This window comes from Nicotiana attenuata, chromosome 3, assembly GCF_001879085.1.
Source record: "Nicotiana attenuata strain UT chromosome 3, NIATTr2, whole genome shotgun sequence".
Taxonomy (NCBI): Eukaryota; Viridiplantae; Streptophyta; class Magnoliopsida; order Solanales; family Solanaceae; genus Nicotiana; species Nicotiana attenuata.
In genome coordinates, this window is record NC_031991.1 from 68,798,551 (window position 1) to 68,825,021 (window position 26,471).

The 26,471-nt window shown below is 37.6% G+C and overlaps 3 protein-coding genes across 3 annotated transcripts in view; 1 reads left to right on the forward strand and 2 right to left on the reverse strand.

Moving 5' to 3' along the window:
* LOC109224026 overlaps positions 1-11,434 on the reverse strand; it is a 12,224-nt gene extending 790 nt beyond the window's left edge. Inside the window, exons 1-10 of the mRNA XM_019388564.1 lie at positions 10,639-11,434; positions 5,609-5,711; positions 5,271-5,503; positions 4,348-5,186; positions 1,696-1,801; positions 1,316-1,441; positions 642-697; positions 491-536; positions 298-365; positions 119-193 (exon numbers count right to left, since the gene is read on the reverse strand). Coding sequence (XP_019244109.1) covers positions 338-365; positions 491-536; positions 642-697; positions 1,316-1,441; positions 1,696-1,801; positions 4,348-5,186; positions 5,271-5,503; positions 5,609-5,711; positions 10,639-11,162 — 2,061 coding nt within the window. The 5' untranslated portion in view covers positions 11,163-11,434 and the 3' untranslated portion in view covers positions 119-193; positions 298-337. The remainder of the gene's footprint in view (positions 1-118; positions 194-297; positions 366-490; positions 537-641; positions 698-1,315; positions 1,442-1,695; positions 1,802-4,347; positions 5,187-5,270; positions 5,504-5,608; positions 5,712-10,638) is intronic.
* Positions 14,555-15,613, forward strand: LOC109224704 (thionin-like protein 2). The gene is made up of 2 exons (XM_019389230.1): positions 14,555-14,918; positions 15,195-15,613. Exons 1-2 carry the CDS (start codon positions 14,612-14,614, stop codon positions 15,263-15,265), a joined length of 378 nt encoding a protein of 125 aa, XP_019244775.1. The 5' UTR covers positions 14,555-14,611; the 3' UTR covers positions 15,266-15,613.
* LOC109224027 (nuclear pore complex protein NUP50A-like) lies at positions 16,591-21,551 on the reverse strand. The gene is made up of 2 exons (XM_019388565.1): positions 21,419-21,551; positions 16,591-18,215 (listed from the first exon to the last, which is right to left on the reverse strand). The coding sequence occupies exon 2, from the start codon at positions 18,159-18,161 to the stop codon at positions 16,815-16,817; it is 1,347 nt and encodes a 448-aa protein (XP_019244110.1). The 5' UTR covers positions 18,162-18,215; positions 21,419-21,551; the 3' UTR covers positions 16,591-16,814.

Below are 26,471 nucleotides of genomic sequence, written 5' to 3' on the forward strand. Positions count from 1 at the left end.
GGGGGGGGGATTCTTCTTAGGAAGGTGGGGAGGGGCAATTGCCATGGTGATGAAAAAAAATGTTGAGGAAACAAAACACAAGAAATTATGATAGTAAACTCATGAGCAAAATTGTTACCTAAAATACATCACAACACATGAGAGCCCTAGATACTCCATCAACAGTCGGAGAGCATAGGGTCTGGGAGAATGCCTGCAGCACCACAAGTTTTACTCAGAGATTTGCAAAACACTAACTATAGATGGAAAAATTTAACAGTAAACTAAAAAAGAAAATATTGACTGTTAACTTTTGACCTTAATCTGCTTATTAAACAGCTTCAACCTACAAACAAGCTCACTGATCAAACTTCATCTCTGTATATCTGCAAAGAACAATAAATGAATTCAAAATTTAAAATGGTTAATTAAACAAAAAAATCATGTGATTAAGCAAAAAGGGAAGGCTGGAAATAGAGCCTCATTTCAGAAATGTTGAATATAAGCTTGCCTGCGAGGATTCTTCTGACGCTGACCTAAGTCATCATTTGAGAGCTCTGAGAGATGAAATGGGGCATACAGGATAAGTGATATAGGTCCACAGATATGCAGGAGCAGAGCAAATTATGCAAAAACTAGAACACAAGCACCACATATCTCACCTGGTCTCTGTTGGGGATTGCATTCATTATTTGGTTTACCGGTATTGTTCTCTTTGCTGCAAAGGAAGCGATCGTTAAGTTTCTTTTCCACTTTTTACAACCATAATCAAAAAATGCCTGCTAGATGCATAGCTGCAATATTTTACAGAACCAAAAGTCGCTTTCTCACAGACAAATTGTAATAACAAATGATGTTTATAGGTGAGAACGGATGACAAATCCACAAACCAGTAACTGTCGATGAAAGACTCAATAAAGACATTGCACAAGCAGAACTCTCTCAGAGAGAGTATGCTCCTTAGACTAAACTTACAATAAATATCCATAAATAGCCAAAACAACAAAATGGATCCCTCAAAACTTTTGGTTGCAATTGTACAGGCTTTACCATTTGCTTTTCGAGCTGAGCAACCAGGACAAGTTTTTCTTCGAGAGAAAAATATGGGTCACATTTGTCTTGACACTCCGTCATGCTATCAGAGTTCACACATCATGAGTAAGTCATCGCAGAACAGAAAATAGCGACATCTCCATTAAGCAAAACAAGGCAAGAGCCTAATGTATATGCAAAGGAATGAAAGAAACATGTGGAACAAGTATGATACACACAAGCCAGCACGAAGAAGAAAACTAATGAAACGGGAATATCCTGAAATGGAGGTGAGAATACTGACCTTGGAGCAGCAGTGAGAGAAGATATTTGCCCAGATGGGCGAGCATTATAAGCACCATCAACAGCAAAATATGGTGAACAGTATGTTGCACCTAATGCTCCAGCAGCCCCAGCTAAAACTGGCAACCTGACAATTGAAAACCAACATCATTTAAAATTACCCAATGTAGGGAAAACCAGTGTATCAATATTTATGATTAAGAACAGAGGTAAAATAATATACAACGATTCAGATGGAAAATATGGTTTCACTCCATAGACGTGCCATTCATCCTATCCACAACTGGGTAAATGATGGAAAATGCCTAAGTAATAAAATCTCCATACACCACATGGAAGTTACACTCATCTTGCCCTGGTCACATTGGCATAAAAACTTACCATGTCATCTCAGAATTCCCCAAACCACCACCAACATATCCAGGAAAGGCCATGCCAACAGCAGGAACTCCAATGCCACCGCGGTGCTGTCCCCCGAATTGCATGACTGCAAATTCACAAGAGAGGAAAACTAAGTGTCACTGGGAAGCTGGAGGTAAAAAAATGATTTTCCTTTAGGAATATTGATAATAGGTGAATTTGACTATAATCACACCTTAAATAATCACCTTCTTGTGTAGTTTTAATGCTAAAAGTGATAACAAAATGCTCTTATTAGTGCTTTTCATGATTTGCAGGTGATATATGTATAAGGAAGGCTAAGGAGCAGTTTTGGAGTCAAAATTGATGAAAAAGAGGCCAACTGTAATTCCCAAGTGAACCATGCAAAACAGGCCGAAGATTCAGAGCACTGGGTCCACCGCGGCTCCACCGCGACCGCGGCAGAACCGCGGTGGAAAGCAGCTGCAGAACTTCAAGGATTCCGCGAGGGTGTTTGGTCGCGGTAGAACCGCGACCGCGGCAGGCGCAGAAACTTCAAGGACCAAAGTGTCAATTACGGGATTTTTAGACCTAAACCCTATTTAAAACATTAGACTTCGCCCAAGAGAGGCATGTATTGATTTTTAAAGTTTCTTAGCAAGGAAAACCATTGTGAGAGAATACTCTAAACATCTTTCTTCTTTTCTTTTGATTTTTATGATGAATTCAATCTTAGTTTATTTTCCCATAGCCATGAGTAGCTAAATTCCTTGTCTAAGGTTTTGATGGAACCTATTGGGTGATGAACTTCTTGTTTATGTGAATACAAATTGCTAGTTTGATCTCTATTTGTTCAACTTCGTGTTTGTTGTAGTTAATTGACAGGATCCTCAATTAGCTGTGCCTATTTAGTGTGCATAACTTGGAAAAGAGTGCATATTTAGGGTATTGTTGAACAACACCACTCCTAGATTATTAGAGGGATCTATAATTGCGGGTTTAAAGGCGGGATTAGGGATAACGAAGCCTTGGGTGTAATCTAAAGTGAATCGTGCTAAATAAAGTAAGCTAGTGTATCTCGGGAGAGTGCAATAGTAAATTACTGTGATTACTCGGGAGAGATTTGCGGTAAGATTAGCGTTCATGATTGATAGAGAGGTGTTGGTAAATTTGTATGAACATAAACAGAAGGGATTCCATCAATAGGGGAAATCATTGCCTTAGCTTTTCCTCATAATTGTTTACAACCTTATTAGTTTAGTTTACAGCTATTTAGTTACTTGCAAGCTAGTTGTTAAAGAACACTCAACTGAGATTTGAATATTTGGGAAGCTGGTTCTGAAGAATTAGTGGGTCTGAAGATAGCGGTTGATAGGTTAACTCTCTGTGGATCGACCGTGAGCGTAATACTCGGGTTATATTTGCAACGTCCGCAGAGTCCTTTTTATAAGGCATAGTTGGGCGTGATCAAATATGCACCAATATAATTACCATAATGTACCAATAACAAACCAACATTCTTGATAAATATCACATGGCTCAATATAACTACAGCATAATCTTGCACCTATATAATGACCATAATCTATCAATAATAGACCAACATTCTTGATAAATATCACATATGGCTCAATTTAACTATAGCATAACCTATATCTATATCTATGCTCATAGATCGGAAACAGTCTCTCTGCCCTTCCAGGGTAGGGATAAGGCTGCGAACATCCTACCCTCCCCAGACCCCACTTGTAGGATTTTACTGTTGTTGTTGTTGTATATTTATGCTAATAGAAAAGTAGGATACCACTAAATAAAAAGTTGAATGACCAAATGCCCATCAAAAGCCGATGAACGTTTATGCCCCTTAAGAACTAAATTATCCATACAACATTAATGTAAAAAAATATAAACTATAAAGTTTGCCTTCGAATTTAAAAGTTTGTCTTGAAACTTTAAATAATTTAAAATGGCATGTTTATGTGAAGTCTTTATATATCTAGAGTTAACCTTTTTTAATTCCATAATGTTCATCATATTTTCCTTGAATTGTCAAAATACTGAATATTACTCTATAATTCTGAATATTACAATATTACCCAAAAGAAATTCACTTTTGGAAAATATACTGAATTATTTGAAGAATATAAAAGTCGATCAACATTTCAGGGTTATCTTAGTCTATCAACATTTCACCTAAAGTAGTGGGCCAAATAATTCCCAATGTTAAACTACATTTGTCACAAAATGTTTTCTCACGCGAACAATTATATGTTGCACTATCAAGAGCCAAGGAGATCAATGTCAACAACAAAAGTTCTGGTCATGATAGAGCAACCAAAGTGATGAAAGTAAATATACACCAAAAACATCATCCTCTCTGCAGGTTCAAATAATATCCAATCATTTTGGTTCAAGCATTGTAATGCAATAACATTGACTTTCGATGCTGCATTGCTTCCCCGTCGATGACTTTATAAATTATAATGAATCTTTTTACTTGTATATATTAATTTCCCAAAAATAAATTGAGTGAAAGAGTACTGCACGAACCATCCTACTGAACCATTCTCCAAGGGGCACATACAGATGATGTTTATAAGAATGTTATACGAATCATACTAGTTATGTTTATAAGAATGTTATACGAATCATACTAATTATAAAGGGTCTTACCTGGCAAAAAGGTTGGTGTTGCAGGAAAGTTCTGATCGCCACTACCAACACTTCCAGGTGCACCCATAACCTGAGCTCCGCCATGCAGAACCGATCCCCTTCCAGTGCTCTGAAGAGTGCCTTTTCCTTTTGCAACCATAGCACTCTTTGATTTACTTGAATCCAAAGAAGATTCAATCTCTCTAGTTTCAGAGATAGACTGTCCAGTTTTGGGGGGAGATGAACCTTGAGATCCAGTACCAGATCGCTGAGCAAACTGCTGACCAGCAACCTGGAAAGAAGGTTGTCCTCGACTTTGAACAGGATTTCTATGAGTAGAGGAGAGGTTTGTCGGCTGAGAAACTCGGTTGAATTGGTTATTTATTACAGGAGATTGGTAGTTTACAAGTGGCATTGCATTAAATCCTCTTCCTTGGCCTCTCAATGGCTGAGATTGAGTAGGATTTATTGTTGAGGAGCCAGGAGGCAACTGCAAACCAGATGATGGTTTCGCAGCTACTGCAGTAATAGGATCAGCAATATTAAGCTTGTCAAGGCTAATAGAATCACCAACATTCTTCCCTTGCAGCACTATAGTTGATCGTGCAGCAGCAGAACTATCTCCTAAAACAGAAGGCTGAGCACTGCGGCTACTTGTCCCGGTTTGCAACTCTCTTTTGTCCATTGTAGTGATTCCCTTAGTGGAGGAACTAGAGGGGTAAAATGGAGGAGAAGCAGAATTCAAGCTTGACACAAAGCTTAGCTTAGCAGCTGCCACTGCATCACTTTCTACATTTGATACAGGAGTAGATGCTTTGGCTGTGCTGTGATGTGAAAGTTTCTCAGCTGACAGACCAGATCTGAAAATTTCAATTTGATGAAGAACAATAAGAAGAATCCTTGCGGATGAGGAAAAGGAGAAAATTAACTGAATTGACACTCACTGTTTGTTTGGTGGAGGTGGTGCACCAATGTCGTCCTTAAATGAGGGCCGATACCTTCTAGGACCCCTGCCTCTCATACCCTTTGAAGCATTATTTTGAATCTTCTGGTTATTATTGTTGCCCTGAATCTTGTCATTGATGTCAGCTTTGGGTCTTCGTGCTCGCACAGTTCCACGTTCAGGCCCTCGCCCTCTACCTCGACCACGATAACGACCCCTTGAAGCCCTCCTACCCTGAGGATTTTGATAGAATAATATTGATATAGCAACACAAGTTATGCAAAAGACTAGGAAAAAAGATAAGCAAAAACGAAGAAGCATGTGGCTATAAGCATTCACCTCTTCATAATTCCTCTCCTCCACACTCAATTCTTCGAACTTGTCGTGTCCCCATTTCCGATCATCTTTTGATTCCCATAACTTCCTTCCACCAAAAGTTCGCCTAGCAAAATAATTATACAACAATATCAAAGTGTGCTCATTATTAATAGAAGAGCATTTGTAACATATGAGGGTTGTGCATTTAAGAGAGTGGGATAACAGTAAGACCCATAAAGTGGTACATAGAAGCAGCTTGAAAAGCAGCTTATGTAGTTCAGCACATTACCAGCACTGTCCGCAATGCCAATACTTAGAAGGGGTCAAAAAGCATGCCCATTCTGACATCCTCTTACAACTTACAGTTTGATCAAAATCTTCGACTTTGAGAGGAAAGAAGAAATGCAGATTGAACTCATATACGAGTGACCATGCATACCAGTATCCAATCACTTCCATCAAATACTATCAAAACCCATGCTTTGCAGCAGCATCACTTAGAAGAAACATTCCACTTTACAAAACTTAGTTATGATCCCAACTTTCATTGCACTTGTAATTTCCAATTCTTTAGAAAGTTATATTTAGAATTAACAATGAAAAACACAATCGCTAAACAATAAATTTAGTGCATCTGCGGAAACATTGAAGATTGCAAACATGAAATTTGATATCTCATTTGCACTTGAAGAACGGTACAGGTTGTGTGGTGATGTTTCCGAACAAACCAAGCATCCATACAAAAAAACATTAGACAAATGCAAGACAAAAATTAAAGCAGAGAAAGCATGATGTAGGTGCTTATTCTATCGTCAACGGTATAAAATGTAAATATCCAGTGCCGGTACTTGTAGTTTTCTGCTAATTTTCAGTGTAATTTGAAGAATCCACCCAACGCACCCATACCCATGTCACACCTATTTGATAAGGGTAAACTAAGGATCCAAATTGAGAGGTTCCCATTAAACAAAGTCACGGGAAAAAAAATATAGTATCAGATAAGCAAAATTACAATGAAGGATGGCGTGACTTTGGGTATTTCACCCTTCTTAGTTGAATGGTCTAATTTGTCTGAATATCTGGAAGATACTGGAAGAGAACTTACACTCAACTTTACCCCGATCTTCATTTTTTAAAGAAAATAAAATTTATTAAGATTTGAAATCTTCCACGCCTCATTGCACAAAAGAAATAGAGCATCTATATTTCACTCTCTTTTCTTCACTTTTTAAAACTTTGTGTTAAGCATTCATGCTCTACATTTATCAATTTCATAACTTCTTTTTCATTTAGTATCCAACAGTTCTATATATAGAAAACGGATGGTACAGTTTTTATCTTCTCGTGAGGAAAGCTGCAAGAGTACAAGGTGTACAGGCCTTCATTGTGTATTAATTTTAACTACAACGTTCGATCTTCAACAAATACCCCAACCCCTTTCTGATGGAATAAAATGTAAGAGTTGACCAATGAATAACATGTACTAAAGGAAAAGGAACATGATGATGTTGAAGTCAAAGAGACACGGACAGAATCAGGTACAAACAAAAGGCATCCCGGTGCACAAAGCATCCCGCGTTCACGCAGGATCCGAGAAAGGGCAGCACCAAGGGGTGTGATGTAGACAGCCTACCCTAATGCAAGCATTAGTGGTTGCTTCCACGGCTCGAACCAGTGACTTATAGGTCATAAGGAGACAACTTTACCGTTGCCCCAGGGATCCCTTCAAAATCAGGTACAAACTGTGGTGGGGGGGATGTTGCGGCTAGAACCATTTCTATCAACATATTCAAAGAACTCATAAGTGTCAACTGAAGGAGCGGAGGACACGTGTAGCTTGACAAGAGGAAAATATAATTCTGCGGAGGGATGTTCATACGGTGGGAAGAATGCTCTGCATGTGGGAATAAAACCAAGAAGTGCCAGGGACTGAAGATGATTCTGATGAATTTTATAAAAATAAAGAGTGATGCTCTTGATTTAAAATAATTGGTAGAATGGAATGCAACATGCGTGGTCGATGAAATATTTCAACCAACGGAACAATGGACACTAGGGAAGTTATGGGTGACATCAAACGGGACTAAGTTGTGGGATATGCAAAATAATGGCCCAGAAGGACCAGAGATGCACAGAAGATAGTGAACAACCGATGAAGAAACTCTAGCAGACAAATAGAGAGAAAAGAACAAGTAATGGTTCATTATCTACATGCTACCCGTAGTCTTAAGCCAGAAAAGAAAAGCAGCAGCTATTAGTATTACCAGTACAATTATTCAGACAATATCTTAGATATACAGTATAAAGTAGCTAATGCATAATTAGCATAAAACAATAGAATCTTTTAGCTGTAAAATGACCAAATTCAAGCAAATTCACAACAATCAAGGTTTAAACACTGATTTTATTTTAATAACATTTAAGTCCTCAAGCACCAATTTTACAGACTCAAAATACGTCAAACCATCTGACATCTAATCTTCAAAAAGCAATATAATTCCATATTACTACTCCCTATAATCCATTTTATGTGGCAGAAAACTCTTTAATATTAAAACATCTCATTTTACCCTTAACAAGACGCTCTTACAGCCACAGAAATGCCATAGCATGTTTAAGACCACAAGTTGTAGCAATACATTTGTAGAAAGCTTCCAGAAACTAACATTATAGCTAGAGATACCAGGCTCGAAACATTCTCTTTTTTTTACCCAGCCTGATCTAAACACTTTCATCCTACCTTTATCAAATTAGAAAAGTTCACGGAGATGCAACTTCACTAATCAGGTGTTAATGGAACCTGACATTGTAGAAAAATTCAGAAAATGTGTTCTCCCACTACAAAAAAAGCAGTATGGACAAAAACCTTTGACCATTGTGCAGACGTTTGATAAGACAAGGCTCTCTTGGTGCTTTTCCTTGCATTCTTCCATTCAATTAACTCATGAGTGATAACTGATGGTAAAGATCCTCAATCTCCAACCATAAGAGCGGAGGTCCAAGTAACCAAGGATAAAATGTTTAAAAGGCCACCATCGTGCTCTTAGTTAGGGCAGACGTTTGATAAGACAAGGCTCTCTTGGTGCTTTTCCTTGCACTCTTCCATTCAATTAACTCATGAGTGATAACTGATGGTAAAGATCCTCAATCTCCAACCATAAGAGCGGAGGTCCAAGAAACAAAGGATAAAATGATTAAAAGGCCACCATCGAGCTCTTAGCAACTGGAATTTACTAAATTAAAAAAATTACATTAAAAAAAGGTTCTTCCACTCAATAAATTTGAGTTAAAGTATGATCAACCTTCTCTTCTAGATCTGTAAGTTATCCAGCTCCCTAATGAACAGATTGTTTAAGCTATATGCCTCATCAATCAATTTGTATTTCTTGGATGCATATCAAGCACATTGTATAGGATTACTATGTGACTTAAGAAACAGTACCATGTGAATTTGCAATGTTATTTACTACTAGGTTCCTCGATTTTTACTTCTGCAAGAGTTTTTTCAAGGGAACAGGTCTAAACCTCATAGCAGTTCATGGATAACTTAGTATGCTAGAGCACAAAGGCATCATAACAAACCATGTGATACTTGCATGTGCCATTTGACACTTCGAATTATACTGAGTGGACCATCAACTGTGTGGATCATATTTCCCTATGGGTTTGACATTTTATCCAATTCAGTTGAAAGTTTACTTGAAAACCGTTGGAACCCCCAAACTGATCCACAAATGTACCCTGTTACTGAGAGCATTAAGTCACCTTGAAAGAGGGAAGGTGGCATCATATAAGCTGGTATAGTACACCATCACCAGGAATCATTTTAAGGCCAATTAACCAGAAATCCTAAAAGAATCAACAAAGACCTCAATCTTCAAATCCACCAACCAGTAACTGAGAGAGGAGAGAGATCTTCATTCCCATTACTAGTAACTACATATAAGCTTCCTGCTGCTACTTTTTCTGAACATGCAAAGCTTGACATGCTTGATTTTAATAAAAACGCAAAGCAAGTGATCAAGAAATTCCTAATTAGCAAGTTGTTCTGCAATTTTTCTATCATATAGCAGCTAACTAAAGATTCCTTCAATTCAGTCCTTCTCAATTGCACAGGTAATTCTCTTGGAAAGCAATTACACAATAAGTTAAGAGTACTTTGTATAAGGCAAGAAGTTAAGAGTACAAAGTTAGCAACAATCTTCCACTCACGAAGTGAGGCTTCTTCCCAGTAAATGCAGATGTCTACAATATGTTTCAGGAGCTAACACAACTATCGTTATTAATTGCTTAGCAGACGAAATATTTATGAGTTTAACCTAGGTAGAATATCCAAAAGAAACCTTCATGGTCCATATAGCTTTAAAATTCTGAAAGCAACCAGCTGATTATCAAAAATATTGACCAGGACACGATGCTATACATAGGGTGCCAAACTAATTACTCTATCAAATCACATTCAGTGTTGTCAAAGGCGCGCTTAAAGTGCGCTTAAGCCCTAAAGTGAGGCTCAAAGCGCTTCACCTCGCTTTGCGGGCACTAAGTGTCGCATCAAGGCTCTAAGACATACTTTTTCCTGCCAACGAGTATAATCCTGAAAATAAATTGATATTTCACTTTATCGTATTTTTTTTTCAACTGTTTTGTCCATATATTTGTTATTCATGCTTATAATTATTGGTCTTGGACTACATATACATATTTTTACTTTTTCTCAAGTTGCGCCTTCTTTCATTCACACTCACGCTTTATTTGCGCTTAAAGCCCCGACGGGCCTTAGAGCCTTTTTGCTCTTTTCGCCTTTGATAACACTGATCACTCCACTGGACTAAATATCTCTACATGTGTTCATAGTATTTGACGAGTTAAGATGGCACATAAAGTACAAAAACCTTCCATGTTCCATATAGCTTTAATTTCTGAGAGCAACCAGCTGATTAAAAAAAATATTTACCAAGACACGATGCTATACACATATAGAGTGCAAAACAAATTACTGTATCAAATCAGATACTAATGCACTATCTCTGAGCATAGAGAATGGACAATACCTGTGTCGTCCACTGGCATTGTCTCGAAACCTGTCATCGTGCATGTAAAACGCTCCAGCAGTGGGCACTGCAAAGGGTTCATTTTCTTTCTTCTCCTCTTCCTCCCCCGGCAGCACATTATTCTCATTGCCATCACCAATCCCTTGACCTGACCCTGTTCCTTCGCCCACAACCACCTTCACTCCATCAGCACCCTCCGCTACTGCCTCAACCTCCTCCGTAACACTTTCCTCGTGACCATCGCCAACAATTCCACCAGCGTCCTCGTACTCATCCTCCTCGTCCTCCCCGTACTCTTCATCATCGTATTCTTCTTCTTCTTCGTCATAATCGGCAGCAGCGCCTTGTCCCTCCGATTCGCCGTCAGATTCAATCCTCCGATGGGGATTTTCTCTCTCCTCCGGTTCCCTTTCTTCCTCCTCCTCCTCGTCATCGCTCGCCTCTCTCCTCCGCATCTTCAATGACAACTTCGCTTCTTCCGGGTCGCTCTCGTACTCCGCTTCTGCTTCTCTCGCACTCGCCATTTTTCAACTGCTAAATCTCGCAACAGTTCACACCAAAAACATAAAAGAACGAAACTTTTATGAACAATAAACTAAAACTTTGAAGAATCAGGGATTAATAAATAAAGGTTGAGGTTTTGGGGTGTGATCTGAATCTTTTGTAGAGTTAGATTAGGGGCAATTGAAAACCCTAGAATTTTAGATGGTAGATTAATTCCTCTACCCACCCAACCCAAGTCGATTATTTTGTGGATAAATTTTTTCACGTCTTTTCTCATACGGTGCGTGTCGTCAGCATATTATATGTAGGGGAAGTCGTCTTACATTCCCGTTTGGATTCGGATTCTGATTCGGGTTGGACCGTGGACTTGCTGCTCTCCTATTATAGGTCGGTGGTCAATGGTCATTTAGCCGTTGGGTTTTCTGTTTTCCTTCTCTCTTTCCGAACCATATCTTCCTCTATTTTTTTTTTTTTAAACGTATAAAATATGTATATCAAATCAATACATATAAAATATATACTTTATATATACATTTTAATTTTAAATTAATTTTTGTTTACGTATAACTATCGGTGCAGAACTGCAGATAAGTATTTACAGATTTCCGTTATACAAACTTTTACTCTATCTACTTCATTTTATATAGAACCTTTGAGTTTAAGATTTTTACATGTGGTTTTAAACTATTTTAGTTATACATTTATATTGTTTATACATCTTAATTAATTTTGAATAATTGAGAAATTTATGTTCGTATTGAGATTAAAAGTTAGATAATTTGATTTTCAATTCTCCAAACCTTTTCATCTTTTATGATGGATATAATTTTGCTAATTGTTAAAATACCGATAATTTGGTTCTTTCTCTTGATAACAAGAGTATTGTTTTCTTAATTGATATCATTACAATAATTGATTTTCAGACTTAATGAGACTTGTCGAGGAAAGCAAAATACCGAGTCAACAATAAAGGCTTTGTATATAGAGGTGTAATTCGAGATTTGAAGTTTATAATTTTCTATGATCACCGCTATTTAATATAGAACAATAACATGTTTCTCGCGCGCGCAAATTATACAAAAATTATGCCGGATGGATGTTTTTAGAACAACTATTACTCCCTCCGGTTCACAATAAGTGTCCAATTTACTTTTAGCACGCCCATTAAGAAAATACTAAATTCTATACAAAAATACCTACTATGACTAAACTACCCCTAATTAAACATTTAATGTGAGGAGTAAGAAAACTTTTAGGGATATGTACATAGGGGTTATTTTGTAAAAACAAATTGAATTCTTTCTTGATTACATAACTGGACACTTATTTTGAACCAAAATAAAAAAGTAAATTAGACACTTATTGTGAACCGAAGGGAGTAATATTTTGATCACGTTAAGAAAAATTTTGGTAAAATAGTCCCGCCACCAGAATTTTAAAGTTTGCTACCAGATTTTTCAAATAAAATTATGGTAGTGAACTTTAAAATTTTGGCATCAGAATATTTTTTTTGATTTTTTTAATGGGGTCAAAATATAAACAGTAGCACTAAATGGGATGAAGTACTTGAAATTTTATCATCGCTTGCCCAATGGCCATAACTTTAAGTTTTCAAAAATATTGTCTCTCGCTTTTCTCATGGCAACACTTTTAACCCTTGACCCGAAAATTTGCTCATAGAGCAAGTAGGGGTCAAAAGTTAAACATCACCCCACAAAATATCATATTTTTTGGAAATTTTTGCACTAAATGATCCTAGTTATGATCTTCCTACAAATAATTTCGACGAAAGAGAGATTGGGCTGTGTAAGATAAACATACGAAAATGCTTAAATGCCCAAATATTGGGCCGTTGAATAATCAGGTCTTCTATGTTTACCAGTCAAAGCCCATCACCGAACCAACAATACTCATGAGCGAATGGGTACATAAAGAAAAATTAACCGATTAGCCATCATTTAAATTAAAAATAATCGGCGAAGGTATAATGGAGGAAGAGGAAAATTTCCGTCTACTAATACAGAATTGGAGGACACGTATCTGAGCACTAAATAGAGATCATGGCTCTGCACAAAAACTCACCAAACATAGCACTAACGCCACTCAGAATTCATAACTCCCCACTGCTCTATTCCTGTAATATCTTTAATTGGGCGGGCACACTTACAATATCTTTCTTTCATCTCATCATTATTAAATCTTTTAGCGTGTCAAATTTAATTTATAAAAGTATAACACGCTCATCAAAATTATCAAAAAACATTGGTCAATTGACTTATTTTATAATGCAAATTGACCCAATAAAAAGAATATTTGTTGGTTTGTCAGCATAAAAATTATGCCGACAAAATTGCTGCCATGTGACCAGGAGGTAATGGGTTCAAATCATGGAAATAGCTTCTTACAGAAAAGTAGGGTAAGGTTGCGTACAATAGACCCTTGCAGAAAAGCAGGGAAAGATCCTTGTGATTTTTGGATCCAAATTTCATTTCAAGCAAAGAGTGGTTAACAGAAGAGGAAAATAATGATGGGTCGGTGCCATATTGGAGCTTAGAATATTAGTATTACACTTTTTTTTCTTTTTATAATTAAGTCACATCCTCGCTGTATACAATTATGGTTTAAGTAAATGATGGTTTTAGTAAATAAACAGGGAAAAGAGAAAAGTCAATTTTAATTCTTTTTCCCTGTATGGTATTAAGAAGAAAAAAATATTAAGTCTAAGCAAGTACTCTCTCTCTTTTTTTGTCCTTGTTGACAGTCTTTCCTAAATTAATGTACCATAGGCAAAGACAAAAAACAATCACATGTAAATCCAACTTAATTCATTCTCCACGGATCTTATTTGCGACAAAAAAAAAAAAAAAAAAAAAAAAAAAAAAAAAAAATCACATGCAAACCCAACTTCGGACTAAATTCTCAATTGACCTTAAATTGTAAGTACATAGGCAATATAAAAAATTTTTTTACCACTATTAATATAATTTAATAATAGCAGGATCGTTATTATTTTTATCAAGTTATTAATTACTTAAAGATCTTCTTGTAATTGTTTTATAAATAACCTCATAGTGTAAATATTTTCCTACAACGTCACTCATAGAGTTAAACTCGTCCTCAATGCCAATATCCATGAACTGAGGCGGACATACCTCATATAACGAGGGGTCATCGACACCCGTAAAGTTCAATAAGAATTTTATATATACATATATATGTCGTTAAAAAATAATTATATATTAGTAGTGCACCTTATATACAAAATAAATTTTAGTTCCGCTACCTCTAAATCCTGGGTCCGCCTCTGCCCACGAATCTAGCTAATACCAAACACCACCACTTCTACAATAATTAATCACAGCCCAAATGTCTGTGTTCTTTTGGCTCATTGCTTACCCTTCGAAACACTATATATATGTGTGTCCACTTCAGGCCAAAATATAGTTGAAAAAAGGGAGTAAAAGAGAAGATGGAGTCAATGAAGTTAAGGGCATTTGTTATAGCCATAGTGTTTTTGGGATTGTTTGTAGGGCAATCTAGTGCATCATTCAGTGATTGCTATACTAGATGCTTCATCTTCTGTATGATTGACCCTTCTCAAACTGTATGCAAATGCACTACCAAATGCTTGAAACAATGCATCTTCAATTCAGATTCTGGTAATTCTGTTTCTACCAATAGTATTCAACATAAAGCAGACAGTAGCAACCTTAACTTCTGCAAATTGGGTTGTGCCTTTTCTACCTGCTCCACTCTCAGCAAAAAACATCAACCTAGTAAGTATTTCCTCATTTTTGGTTATAAATGTTAACAAAAATAAATGGGAAGTGTGACCGGTCACGGGTCGAGCTGTGAAATCAGTCACGGATAAGCTGCCTATATAACATCCTTTTGGGTTGTAGCCCTTCCCCCAACCCTGCATAAACGCGGGATGCTTCCTGCTTAGGACAACTTTTTTTTTAATGTTAACAAAAACATTTCTCTGGCTTATCTTTCTGTTGTTGTCTTTTTTTATTTTTTTCCTCTGCCTTAATTTTTTCTTGTCTATGTAGATGGTGAAAAGATGGATGATTGTGTGGGATCCTGTTCAAGAAACTGCACTAAGAGCTACTCGTCACCATAGAAATGGCAAACTGGTGGCATCACTACTGAGGACTGTATTTCATTTTGTGGGATTTAATTATCCTCTTTTTATCTTTTTGATTTTTCTTGTTTTTCCTCACTCTCCTTTTCACAGTTAAGTATGCAAAATCAATCTGCAAAAGAATGTGTTTTTTTTAATATTTTGTAGTCTAAGTTGGCCATCTTTTTACTGATCTTGTAATTAACTGCTTCCCTGAAAAACAAGGGATTTGTACCGAAGAATTACAATATTCTCCACTGATGATTTGTCTGCATTTCTTAAGTTGAGTGAATGCAGTTTGCTTTTGTTGGTTTGTGACGACAATTTATCACATGTAATCAATTATTAGTAGTATTCTTCATTGTACTGTTGTCTTCGCGTGCTCGTGAATGGGGTTCATAATAAGTAGTTCATCCCTTTTCCACTATCTCAACAAGATCTGTTCGACAAAAGTTAACTCTAATATCTGTGGGATTTATGGATGCGCATATCAAATGAAGAAAATTGCCTATCCATACCCGTGAACCACGGAATGCAAAAGCAACAAAAGAGCTAATGATTGCACGTGAAGAAAGGAAGATATAGAAGTCTATTCACTTCTTGATCATTACTAAAGGAGAAATCTGTTCTTCTACGGATCAAGTAGACAGACATTGACTTACTCTTTGGCATTAAATCCGAATTAACCTAAACTCCAATAAGGTATAAAATACCATACTGATTTCTTTCTTTTTTTAAAATTCTCACAATCTAAACACAACTGAATTCACCTTCTACAAACTCTTTTGTAACTTCAACTTCTTTTTTAAAAAAAAAACAACTTTAATCCAAATTCTGTCAACCGGTCACAGTGTTTCATGTGTGAAAATTAACCAGTTGTCATCCACTTAGTTAACCGGGTATAAACTGAGACGGGACCATAATGTCCCAAGCAACCAACCTGAGCTGATAATCTTTCTGCAATCTACACTAATAATAGCAGCTTCGACCCCACAAAAGCACAAAATTAAAATAGACAATAGAAGCCTAAACTCGCATCAACTCAAGTATCTTTTTTTCTTTTGATATCGGAGAAATCCTTGTGGACTATGCCCCACTCCAGTTGGGCACAGGGGATTTCTCAGATATCAAAAGAAACTTCGGTGAGTATGGACTCGACCCTTTACCTGCGGCAGGATCCTAACATCAACATGTGCTATGCCTCTAACCACACATCACATGTTTCGTCCTTACCATTGAATTATAGCCTTAGGAGCTCATCAACTAAAGTTACGTAACAGCATCCCGGAGAGAAGGCAACACACAATGGCAATAATGCCTCAGTACATCCCGAAAAAAAGAGAGGAAATGTATTTAAAGTTGCTCAGTCAAGGTCTACAACAGATGAACGGCACAATGGCTATAATAAACTCTGCTATGAAGGATTACAAGTTTCTTATCTCTCAGACAAAATATTCCCTCGTTCTTATCTTTTCTTCTCTGCAACTAAAAGAAAATAGTAGGGCACATTCCGTGATGAAAATAGTCTCTATGCATCTATACTGCAAAGTCAATCATCTGAAGCTTTAGGAGAGTTTTCAGGTGTTTTCAAGGAACCAGTTGTAGTACCTTTATGTTTCGCAACAGCAGCTCGAAACTCCTCAACAATGGATGCATCCTTGAACTTCAGAGCAATTGTAGAAAGCCCTTCTTTCCCGTCACCAGCACTATTCAGGCAAGCAAAAGTAAGCCCTCTTTTGTCCATATTTGTGAGCTTCATTTCTGGGTAAAGGCTTGCATTCAAGATCAACCTGTAATTTCCTTTGGTCCTCATAACAAGTCTAGCTTTTCCCTCTCCTGCTGTAGAAACATTTACCTTTAGTTCTCCCTTGCCCCGCTCTTTCCATCCTCCATCAAGAAATTCAAACAGCACGGAATCAGCTGTGAATACGGGCTTTTCATTCTCCTCCCCTGTTTCAACAGAGACCTCTTCTTTGGAAGGAAATCCAGTACCCTCACCCTTGTTCACAATGGATGACCCTGAGTTTCCAAACAGAGAGTTATTTCCGTTAGTGGGAAGAGTAACCCCAAAAGATGGCTGGTCACCTTTTGCTCCAAAGAGAGAACCAGAACCAGCACCTGATTCAGAACCAAAGCCTAGAGGAGATCCCTCTTTTGAAATAACTCCAAAGGAGAACGTAGTGCTGGTGAACCCAGTCCCTGCAAGTCCTGTGAAAGCATTTTGGCTACTTGAAAGCTGTTGGAATGAGCTAAATGATGCAGTTTCTGTACCCTTCTCACTTTTTTCACCACCCGCATCAATTTGTTCTTCATTCTCTGTTTTCTCGACTTCCACATCCTTCTTACTTTCACTTTCGCTCTTCTCAACTACTGTGCCTGCCTTGGTTTCATCCTGGATTTTCTCATCTTCAGCCACCTTCTTTTCAGCAGATTCTGGTTTTTCAGGCTCATTAGGAATTTCAACTTTCTCCTTGTTAACGTTAGGTTCATCAACATTACCTTCTGATGTCCTAGAAGTTTGATCAGGTTCCTTTTTACCTTCCTTATTCACATCACCTTCTTCCTTTCCAGTTGCCTCACCAACATCACCTGTTTCTTCTGGTTTCCCACTCTCAACATTGCTTGTGGTCACAGCAGAAGTGACACCAGATTCAGTAGGCAAACGAATCGCGGCAAAAGGATTAGATGAAGGTGCAGTTGTGGTTGATGTAGTTTGATTGCGACGAACTTTGACAATTCTTCTACTTGCCATCACCTCCTCGCTTGCTCTCTTGAAAGTTCCAGTTTCTTGATCAGCTGTATCTTCATCATCATCAATACCAGGATTGTCCCGTGATATTTCCTTTAGAGCCGCCCTTTTCTTTGATGGTTGAAGAGAATTCTCTGTGTCTCCCATCCGGAAATGAAGAAAGACACCTGACAAGTTCTCAAAAGAATAGAGATTCTATTTCTGCAAGACATTGCATAGAAGAGATCAGTAACAAGACAAACATATTTGAAAACATATCTACCGAAGACAATATAAAAAAACCAAGGAATGGGGAGAAGTCACAGGATTTTACATAACCAACGAAATGTAAAGGAAACAACTGAGGTGAGTAAAAGGTTGGTACTTCTTCAAATAAATGCAAGCTTGTTCCACCGATATACCGACTACCCTACTAAATAAACTCCTAAACACTAACAGCGTAAGTTTTGGATAGAAAATCAAAACCCCACGTAGCTTCCAGAGGTAGAAGACAAGCATATAACAATGGAGGAGAACAAAAAGGTGCAACAGGACTGCTCTGCGTAAGACATGTCTAAAGCTACATGTAATCGTCTATCCCCAATATTATGTATTATACTATCATCTCGGCAGATGATAAGTTTTAGATTCTTAAGTGCTTAGCCAGCTTCTACTAAGACCTTAATATAGATTTAAATCCTATGGAAGAGCAAAGTAATAGGTGGCAGTGCATCCAAATCCTACCAAGAATCTGCAAGATTTTTTTTTGTTTTTTGATTAAGTAATAAGTTATCATTAAAGACATTAAGAAGATGCAGACAAAAATTTACAAGAGGGAAAAAGGTGACTGCTCAGATACAAAGATTAATCTATAAATAGAGAGCATAAACCTTCCAAAAGTTGTTCACAGCTAGATACAGGAGTTTGGTTAAGCCAGCTAAATAAATCCACTAAACATTTAACTTTAAGAGCATGATTTGAAGTTGAGATCCCATCAAAACATCTACGGTTTCGTTTGGCAAAAGAAATGCGAAGGTATAGAAATGGCGAAAATGGCTAAGAGATTGATAGTAATTCGAGATAACTGACAGCTATTTCATTCCAAATAAGGTTTATACATAATTATCAAAGAAAGTATGACAAAACGAAACAAATTTCAAACAGAGAAGTTGCTATATCTGCTAGACCTAGCTATCAGCATTGCATGTTTCTGATAGAAATAGAAATGCAGCTACAGGAAAAGAAATACATTACATTCTTTAAATTAACCTATTTCTTTAAATAAAATAAAAAAATATGTTAGAACTACTTCAAAACTAGTAGCACTGCTTTGCTCTTCCCATCAACCACAAAGTTGAAGAGGAATACGAATATATTTACCTTTTAGGGTGTGTTTGGTATAACGGAAAATGTTTTCCGTGGAAAATGTTTTCTTTTGTGGATTTTGGGTGTGTTTGAATTCAGCCTCTCGTTAGGTCCACTGAAGGATTGTCCACCTTCTCAAGCCTCTCTACCATACCCTTAGAAAGTGACAACGGATGACTTCCATTACTAAATGGAAGAACTTTTCAAACTAGTTGATAGTTGTTCCCTGGTTGCACCCCACAATGGGCTCTAATTTACTAAATTACATGTTTCTGTTTTCGGAACATCACATGTAGAGTTTTTTGGGGGAGAATCACTCGGCGCGGGGCCTCCCGTGTGAGGTCAGATGTATTCTGATTGTTCTTACCGAGCTAGCGAATCTAAAGTCTTTCATTCTGTGGTTAGGCCTCTTTCTCTGTTGCCTCTTTGTTTCATAAGGATCGAAGCTTTCCTGGCCTCGGGCTCTCTTAGGCATTTTAGCTATATGCTTTTATTCCTCTTCTAGTAGCTAGTATCTAAATTTAGTATCATATCATTTCCAAAGAAAGAGAGTATGCTAAAATAGAGTTTCTTCTAGGGATAGAGCACTCTGTAAGAAGGTAGTCTGCCCTCCATACTGAGCTAAGGTCCACACCATAGATTAGCTATAGTAGCTATAAAGGAAAACAAGTAGTAATCTTATTCATTTTCCGGTGTTTGGTACGCAAATTAAGGAAAATGACTTCTCAAGAGTATTCATAAATAATTTAGATATAATAAACATGAAGCCATAAACTTTCAAACCAACCACCTTCCGGACCCACAAATTTCATAAACTTTCGAACCGCTAAACTTTCAAAACCGCGGAATTTCGAACCCGTAAACTTTATAATTTCTAAACCCGTAAACTTTCAAACACATAAACCTCCAAACTTATAATTTTGGAACTTGTAAAATTTTGAGTCTTTAAACAGATAAATAATAAAATTAAAACTGAAAAATATATTTAAAAATTTTTTTCGAGGGGGAGGGCAGGGGGTGGGGGCGGGGCTGGGGGGTGCAGTAAAACGAAAAAAACAAAAACAGAAATTTAAATTACAAAAAAAGTAAAAAAAAACCTTTTTTTGGAGAGGGGGTGGGGTGGGTTGTTGAGGGTGGGGAAGGTTGAGAAGGAGCTTTGGAAAATGTTTTCCTTTCTCTTGATAAGGAAAACATTTTCCTCCAATTGGAGGAAAATGAATTGATAAGGAAAATGTTTTCCAAAACATTTAAGCCAACCAAACATGGGAAAATTGGAAAATATTTTCCTTCCTACCAAACACACCCTTAGTATTAAAAACAATTCAATTACACTCAAACAGACAAAGAAAGAGGCAGAGTTTAAATGTCAAAGAGCAGTTCTAATTGCTCCCAAGTTTCTTAACAAGTTCCTTTTTTCTAAGTTATCAAGAAAGAAAAAACCAACAATGAAAGAAAGAGCTTAAGCAATACACCCATAAAATCTCTGGCACTCCACTACATCCATTAATGTCACATAAATCTCAAAAACAAATAGAGGAAACCAAGTTTAAGAAATCAATACATGGTTCATTTCTTCTTCCAAACAAAAAAAAGCAAGATAAAATCAAACATTCAATTAAATCAAACTTTCAGGAGGTGAGAGCTATATCAAGAATTTTATACTAGTTCTTGACATAATAATTAATATACTCACTGTACCACTACTCAGTTCATCAAAGTTCAAAGAAAATGTTAACTATGAGTCACCGACAAGATTTTTGATAGAGACGAAGTATCTAAATTAGCCGCAAAATCAACACATAATTTTCGGTCTAAAAAATCAGCTTAAATTAGGCAAAAGAAGATCTAAACTCAGTGTCTACAACGTTCTAGATTCTCATCGCTTCCACAGCACTTATTTAAATTTGAAATGATAAATCAGCAAGAACTCAAAATTGAAACTATAAGCTTAAGAGACTTGGAATTAATTAAAATTCGACGAAATTGTAGGAACATCTAAGAGAAAAAAATGAATTCAGAAAAGAAATGAAAGAAATAAGATTAGAATGAGTCGATATTACCTGACAAAATTCAAATTTCGTGCGCTTGATTCGCTTGTAATGTGAAGAGTTCTGTGCTCTAGACCCAGCTGGGGCATATATAAAACCCTAGTCAGAGCTAATCTTGATTATGAAAATGAGGATAGGGACGTGTGTCACCTTAATCATTAAACTAGGCTTTTTGGATGAGAACAAAAAGGAAACACAAATTGGGCCAAGAAAAATGATAGAAGAGGCCCAAGAAATGGACCTCAATGAGACCTATAAAAGTGAAAATGTAGGAACCTTCCCTATGGAAATGGTCAGTTAATTAACTTATTATGAGTAAACTTTTTCCTTCCAACGAATTCGTAATAGATGATCATCATTTTCTTTGAATTTGTTGAATTCTAACATTCGATCAAGTGGAGAGCCTTGACTAAGGACACAGCTCGGGTGTTAGGGGAGAAGCTAGAAGCTACGAGGGCGTGGAGAGTAGCGGGGACGCAAGTGGTATGTGGACTTTGACAGCGAACTGCATTAGGGAAGCTGCTAGAGAGGTGCTAGGGGGTCTCGAAAGGTTACTCTGGAGGTCACAAGGGAAATTGGTGGTGGAATATTAATGGAGAGGTCCAAGGAAAGATAGAAGCCAAGAAAGCGACGCACTTGAAACTCGTGGAGAGCAAGGACGAACTAGTAGTGGTACAAGAGGTCCAAGAAAGAGGTGAAGTTAGCGATTACGGCGGCTAAAACGTAAGCATTTGGACGTTTGTACGAAGAACTTAGTGAGAAGGGTGGAGATAAAAAGCAGTACAGGCTAGCCAGGGTGAGAAAAAGAAAGGCCCGTGACCTGGATCAGGTGAAGTGCATCAAAGATGAGGATGGTAGAGTATGATGGATGATGTGCATACTAGACGTAGATGGCAGACATGGTTCCATAAACTCCTAAATGATAAGGGGATAGGGGTATTGTGTTGGATGATTTGGAGCACTCCGAGAGTCGGCGTGACTTTAGTTTTTGTAGGAGTATCAAAATGGGGGAGGTCGAGGGGGCTATGCGTAAGATGTGCAGGGGAAGAGCGACTGGGCCAGATGAAATTCTGGTAGAATTTTGGAAGAGCGTGGGTAGAGCTGGCTTGGAACGGCTCACTGGGTTGCTTAACACCATCTTTAGGATGAAAAAAATGCCTGAAGAATGGAGGTGGAGTACGATGATCCGGTGTATAAGAATATGGGAGATATCCCAAATTGTAACAACTATAGGGTTATCAAGTTTCTGAGCCACACTATAAAGTTTGGGAGAGAGTGGTGGAAGCGAGGGTGAGGAAGAGCGTGTCTATTTTCGAAAACCAGTTCGGATTTATGTCGGGACGTTCGACTACGAAAGTCGTTCATCTTGTAAAGAGGTTGGTGGAGCAGTAACGGGAGAGGAAGAGAGACTTACATATGGTGTTCATTGATTTAGAGAAAGCATATGACAAAGTTTTGAGGGAGATTCTATAGAGGTGTTTGGAGGCTAGGGGTGTTCCGGTGGCTTACACTAGGATGATTAAGGACATGTATGATGGAGCCAAAACACGAGTGAGGACCGTGTGGGGAGGGGGGGAGAGGGGATTCAGACCAGTTTCTAGTTGTGATGGAGTTGCACTAGGGGTCGACTCTTAGCCTATTCTTATTTTTCCTAGCGTTGGGCACACTAACACGCCACATTCAAGGGGAGATGCCTTAGTGTATGTATTATTTTGATTAACGAGACACAAGACTGGAGGTTTGGAGTCTAAAAGTTTCAAGTTGAATAGGACCAAGACTGAGTACTTGGAGTGCAAGTTCAGTGACGAAACTGAGGGTGCAGACGTGGACGTGAGGCTTGATACATAAGTCATCCATAAGAGAACTAGTTTCAAGTACCTTGGGTCTATTATCCAAGAAAATACGGAGATTGATGAGGATGTTACTCATCGTATTGGAGCGGGGGGGATGAAATAGAGACTCGCATCCGGTGTTTTATGTGATAAGAATGTGCCACCTAAACTTAAAGGTAAATTTTACAGATTGGTGTTCAGACCTATCATGTTGTACGGAGCAAAGTGTTGGTCAGTCAAGAACTCTCATGTCTAGAAGATGAAAATAGCGAAAATGAGGATGTTAAGATGGATGTGTGGACATACCAGGATAGATAAGATTAGAAATGAAGATATCCGGGACAAGGTAGGAGTAGCCTCGGTGGAGGATAAGATGCGAGAAACGAGGCTTAGGTGGTTTGGGCATGTGAAGAGGAGAAGCACAGATGCTCTAGTGATGAGGTGTGAGAGGTTGGCCTCGGGTGGTCTGAAGAGGGGTACAGGTTGGCCAAAGAAGTACTGGGGAGAGGTTATTAGGCAAGACTTGGCGTTGCTTCAACTCACTGAGGACATGACCCTTGATAGAAAGGTGTGGAGGTCGAGGATTAGGGTAGAAGGTTAGTAGGTAATCGAGTGTGTGTCTTTCCCATACCAGTAGCAGCAATAGTCACAACCTTGTATTTCGGTTATTGACAGTCTTGATTAATACATGTTTTCTTATTATCTTGTTGTTGGTATTACTTGTTGTCACAGCTCTCTTTTTCTTTCCTTGAGCGGAAGGTCTACCGGAAACAGTCTCTCTGCCCTCAAGGTAGGGGTAAAGTTTGCGTACACACTACCCTCTCCAGTCCCCGCTCGTGGGATTATACTAAGTTTTTTGTTGTTGTTGTTGTTAGAATTCTAATATTCAACAAATGGAAAGTGGTTGTTGTTGTTGTTGTTATTGTTAGAATTCTAATATTCAACAAATGGAAAGTGATTCTGTAAACGTCTTTTGTCTTTTCTTTATTCATATCTTATATGTTACTTTTTACTGATGTCATATACCTAAAATAATGTTTGCTGGCATAGGACCTTTTTCTAAATTTGAGCAGGAAGAGTCTTTTTGTGTGTGTGTGTCAATTGGCAATGGATAAATAAAGATATATTTCAATGGAAAAATAAAAAATCATAATATATTGCGGCGGGATATGATGAAAAATATGAAATAAGATATATTTCTGCACTACTTCCACATCTATATATGATTTTAATTATTTCTATACTGACAATGGCACGTAAGGAGCTTGAAGATCTTTTTGTGTGTGTGTGTCAATTGGCAATGGATAAATAAAGATATATTTCAATGGAAAAATAAAAAATCATAATATATTGCGGCGGGATATGATGAAAAATATGAAATAAGATATATTTCTGCACTACTTCCACATCTATATATGATTTTAATTATTTCTATACTGACAATGGCACGTAAGGAGCTTGAAGAGTAGAAATGTATGCCTCAAAAGAATAATATACATAACAACTGTGAGTGACTAACTATAACAGCCGAAGCAAGAAATATATGTCCAACCACAATAAATTTCTATCTTAAACGCGGCAAACTATGTAACTTTTGTAATTTAATGACAAAAAGGTATGCCCAAATGATAGGTTACAAGTACCTTATTTTATGTTTTGATGATCTAACAAACTAACTGTCAAGAACCAGATAAGAAATATGTTACACATTCTCAAGATCTTAAGATTAAAAGGTTCCAGCTTGGGATATGGTTCAACTCTTCAGAGTCAAAGGAACAACATAGAGAATAGATAGCTACCGTTTCCTGAGGAAACTGCACAAGTCAACTGCCCCAGCTGTAAAGTTGCTGCCTGCACACGCTACAGTGCAGAAACAGTACAACAGTCAACTTTATGGGGAGTATCTTTTACCTACCTTGCTTACATCATCCTAAGTGATGTCACAAATGTAATATTAACATCAAGGAAGGTAAAACAAATCACTTGAACACTTAGAGATTTCACTCAAGCACACTCACTGTGATTGATCATCACGAAAACGATTCTCAAGTGCATCAAGAACAAAGAATAACACTGCTACGGACCAGTTCCCCATATCAAGTTATTGTATGTCCTTAGTTGAGTTGTAACATTGTAATAGTTCTTCAATTGTAATTCATACTTAGCTTGTTTAGAAGCATTGTGTAAGAAACTCTTTGTAAATCATAAACCCTTGTGTTTGTGTCTTGGCTAGAGTTAGTCGAGTTGTAAAGTCTTTGTAATATAGTTATTACAAAGTGGCTTGTAATATAGTGATAAAAGTTATTGGGGGATTAAGAGGTTAATTCCTAGGTTACATAGGTTGTAATCTGAAAGTTGCTCAGCAGTGAAGTTGAAATCCTACAAGGGTAGGTCATGGTTTTTAATCCTGTTGAGCTGGGAATTTTCCACGTACAGTTCCTCTTGTCATTCACTTACAGCAGTGTGCGTGGTTTCAGTGGGAACTAAAAGAGAACCTGGTTCTCTATACAGTTTGGTGGACCCTTAAATTCTATCAATTGGTATCAGGGGAGGTTCTTTCTATCAGGTTAACACCTATAAAGGATCCTCATGGCGGCTCCGCCAAACTTCGAAGAAGGCCAGTCTACTTACAGACCACCAAGGTTTAACGGTCAATATTATGGATGGTGGAGTACTAGGATGCACGACTTCATCATAGATGAAGATTCAGAGGTATGGGATGTTATTTGTGATGAAACCTATGTTCCTACCAAGAATCGTGGCGACCCAGCTGTAGCTATTCCCAAGATGAGGAAGGAATTCAATGACGCTGTCAAAAGGCCGTAGAAAAGAATTGTCGTGCAAAGAAAATCCTTGTTTGTGACATTGGTCCTGATAAATATAATAGGATATCGGCATGCCTATCAACAAAATAAATCTTGGAGGGCCTTCAGACAGCTCATGAAGGAACAATACAGGTCAAGCAATCAAAGATTGATATGCTTACTACGAGCTTTTTAGGATGAAAGATGATGAATCCATCCAAGACATGCACACTCGTTTCACCTCTATCATCAATGAGCTTCATTCTCTTGGAGAAATTATTCCGTAAAACAAACTTGTCAGGAAAATACTCAGTGTCCTGCCCAGCTCCTGGGAAAGCAAAGTGAATGCTATTACAGAGGCGAAGGACTGTAGGAGCTAACCATTGATGAGCTTGTCGGTAATCTGAAAACATATGACATGAAGAAGAA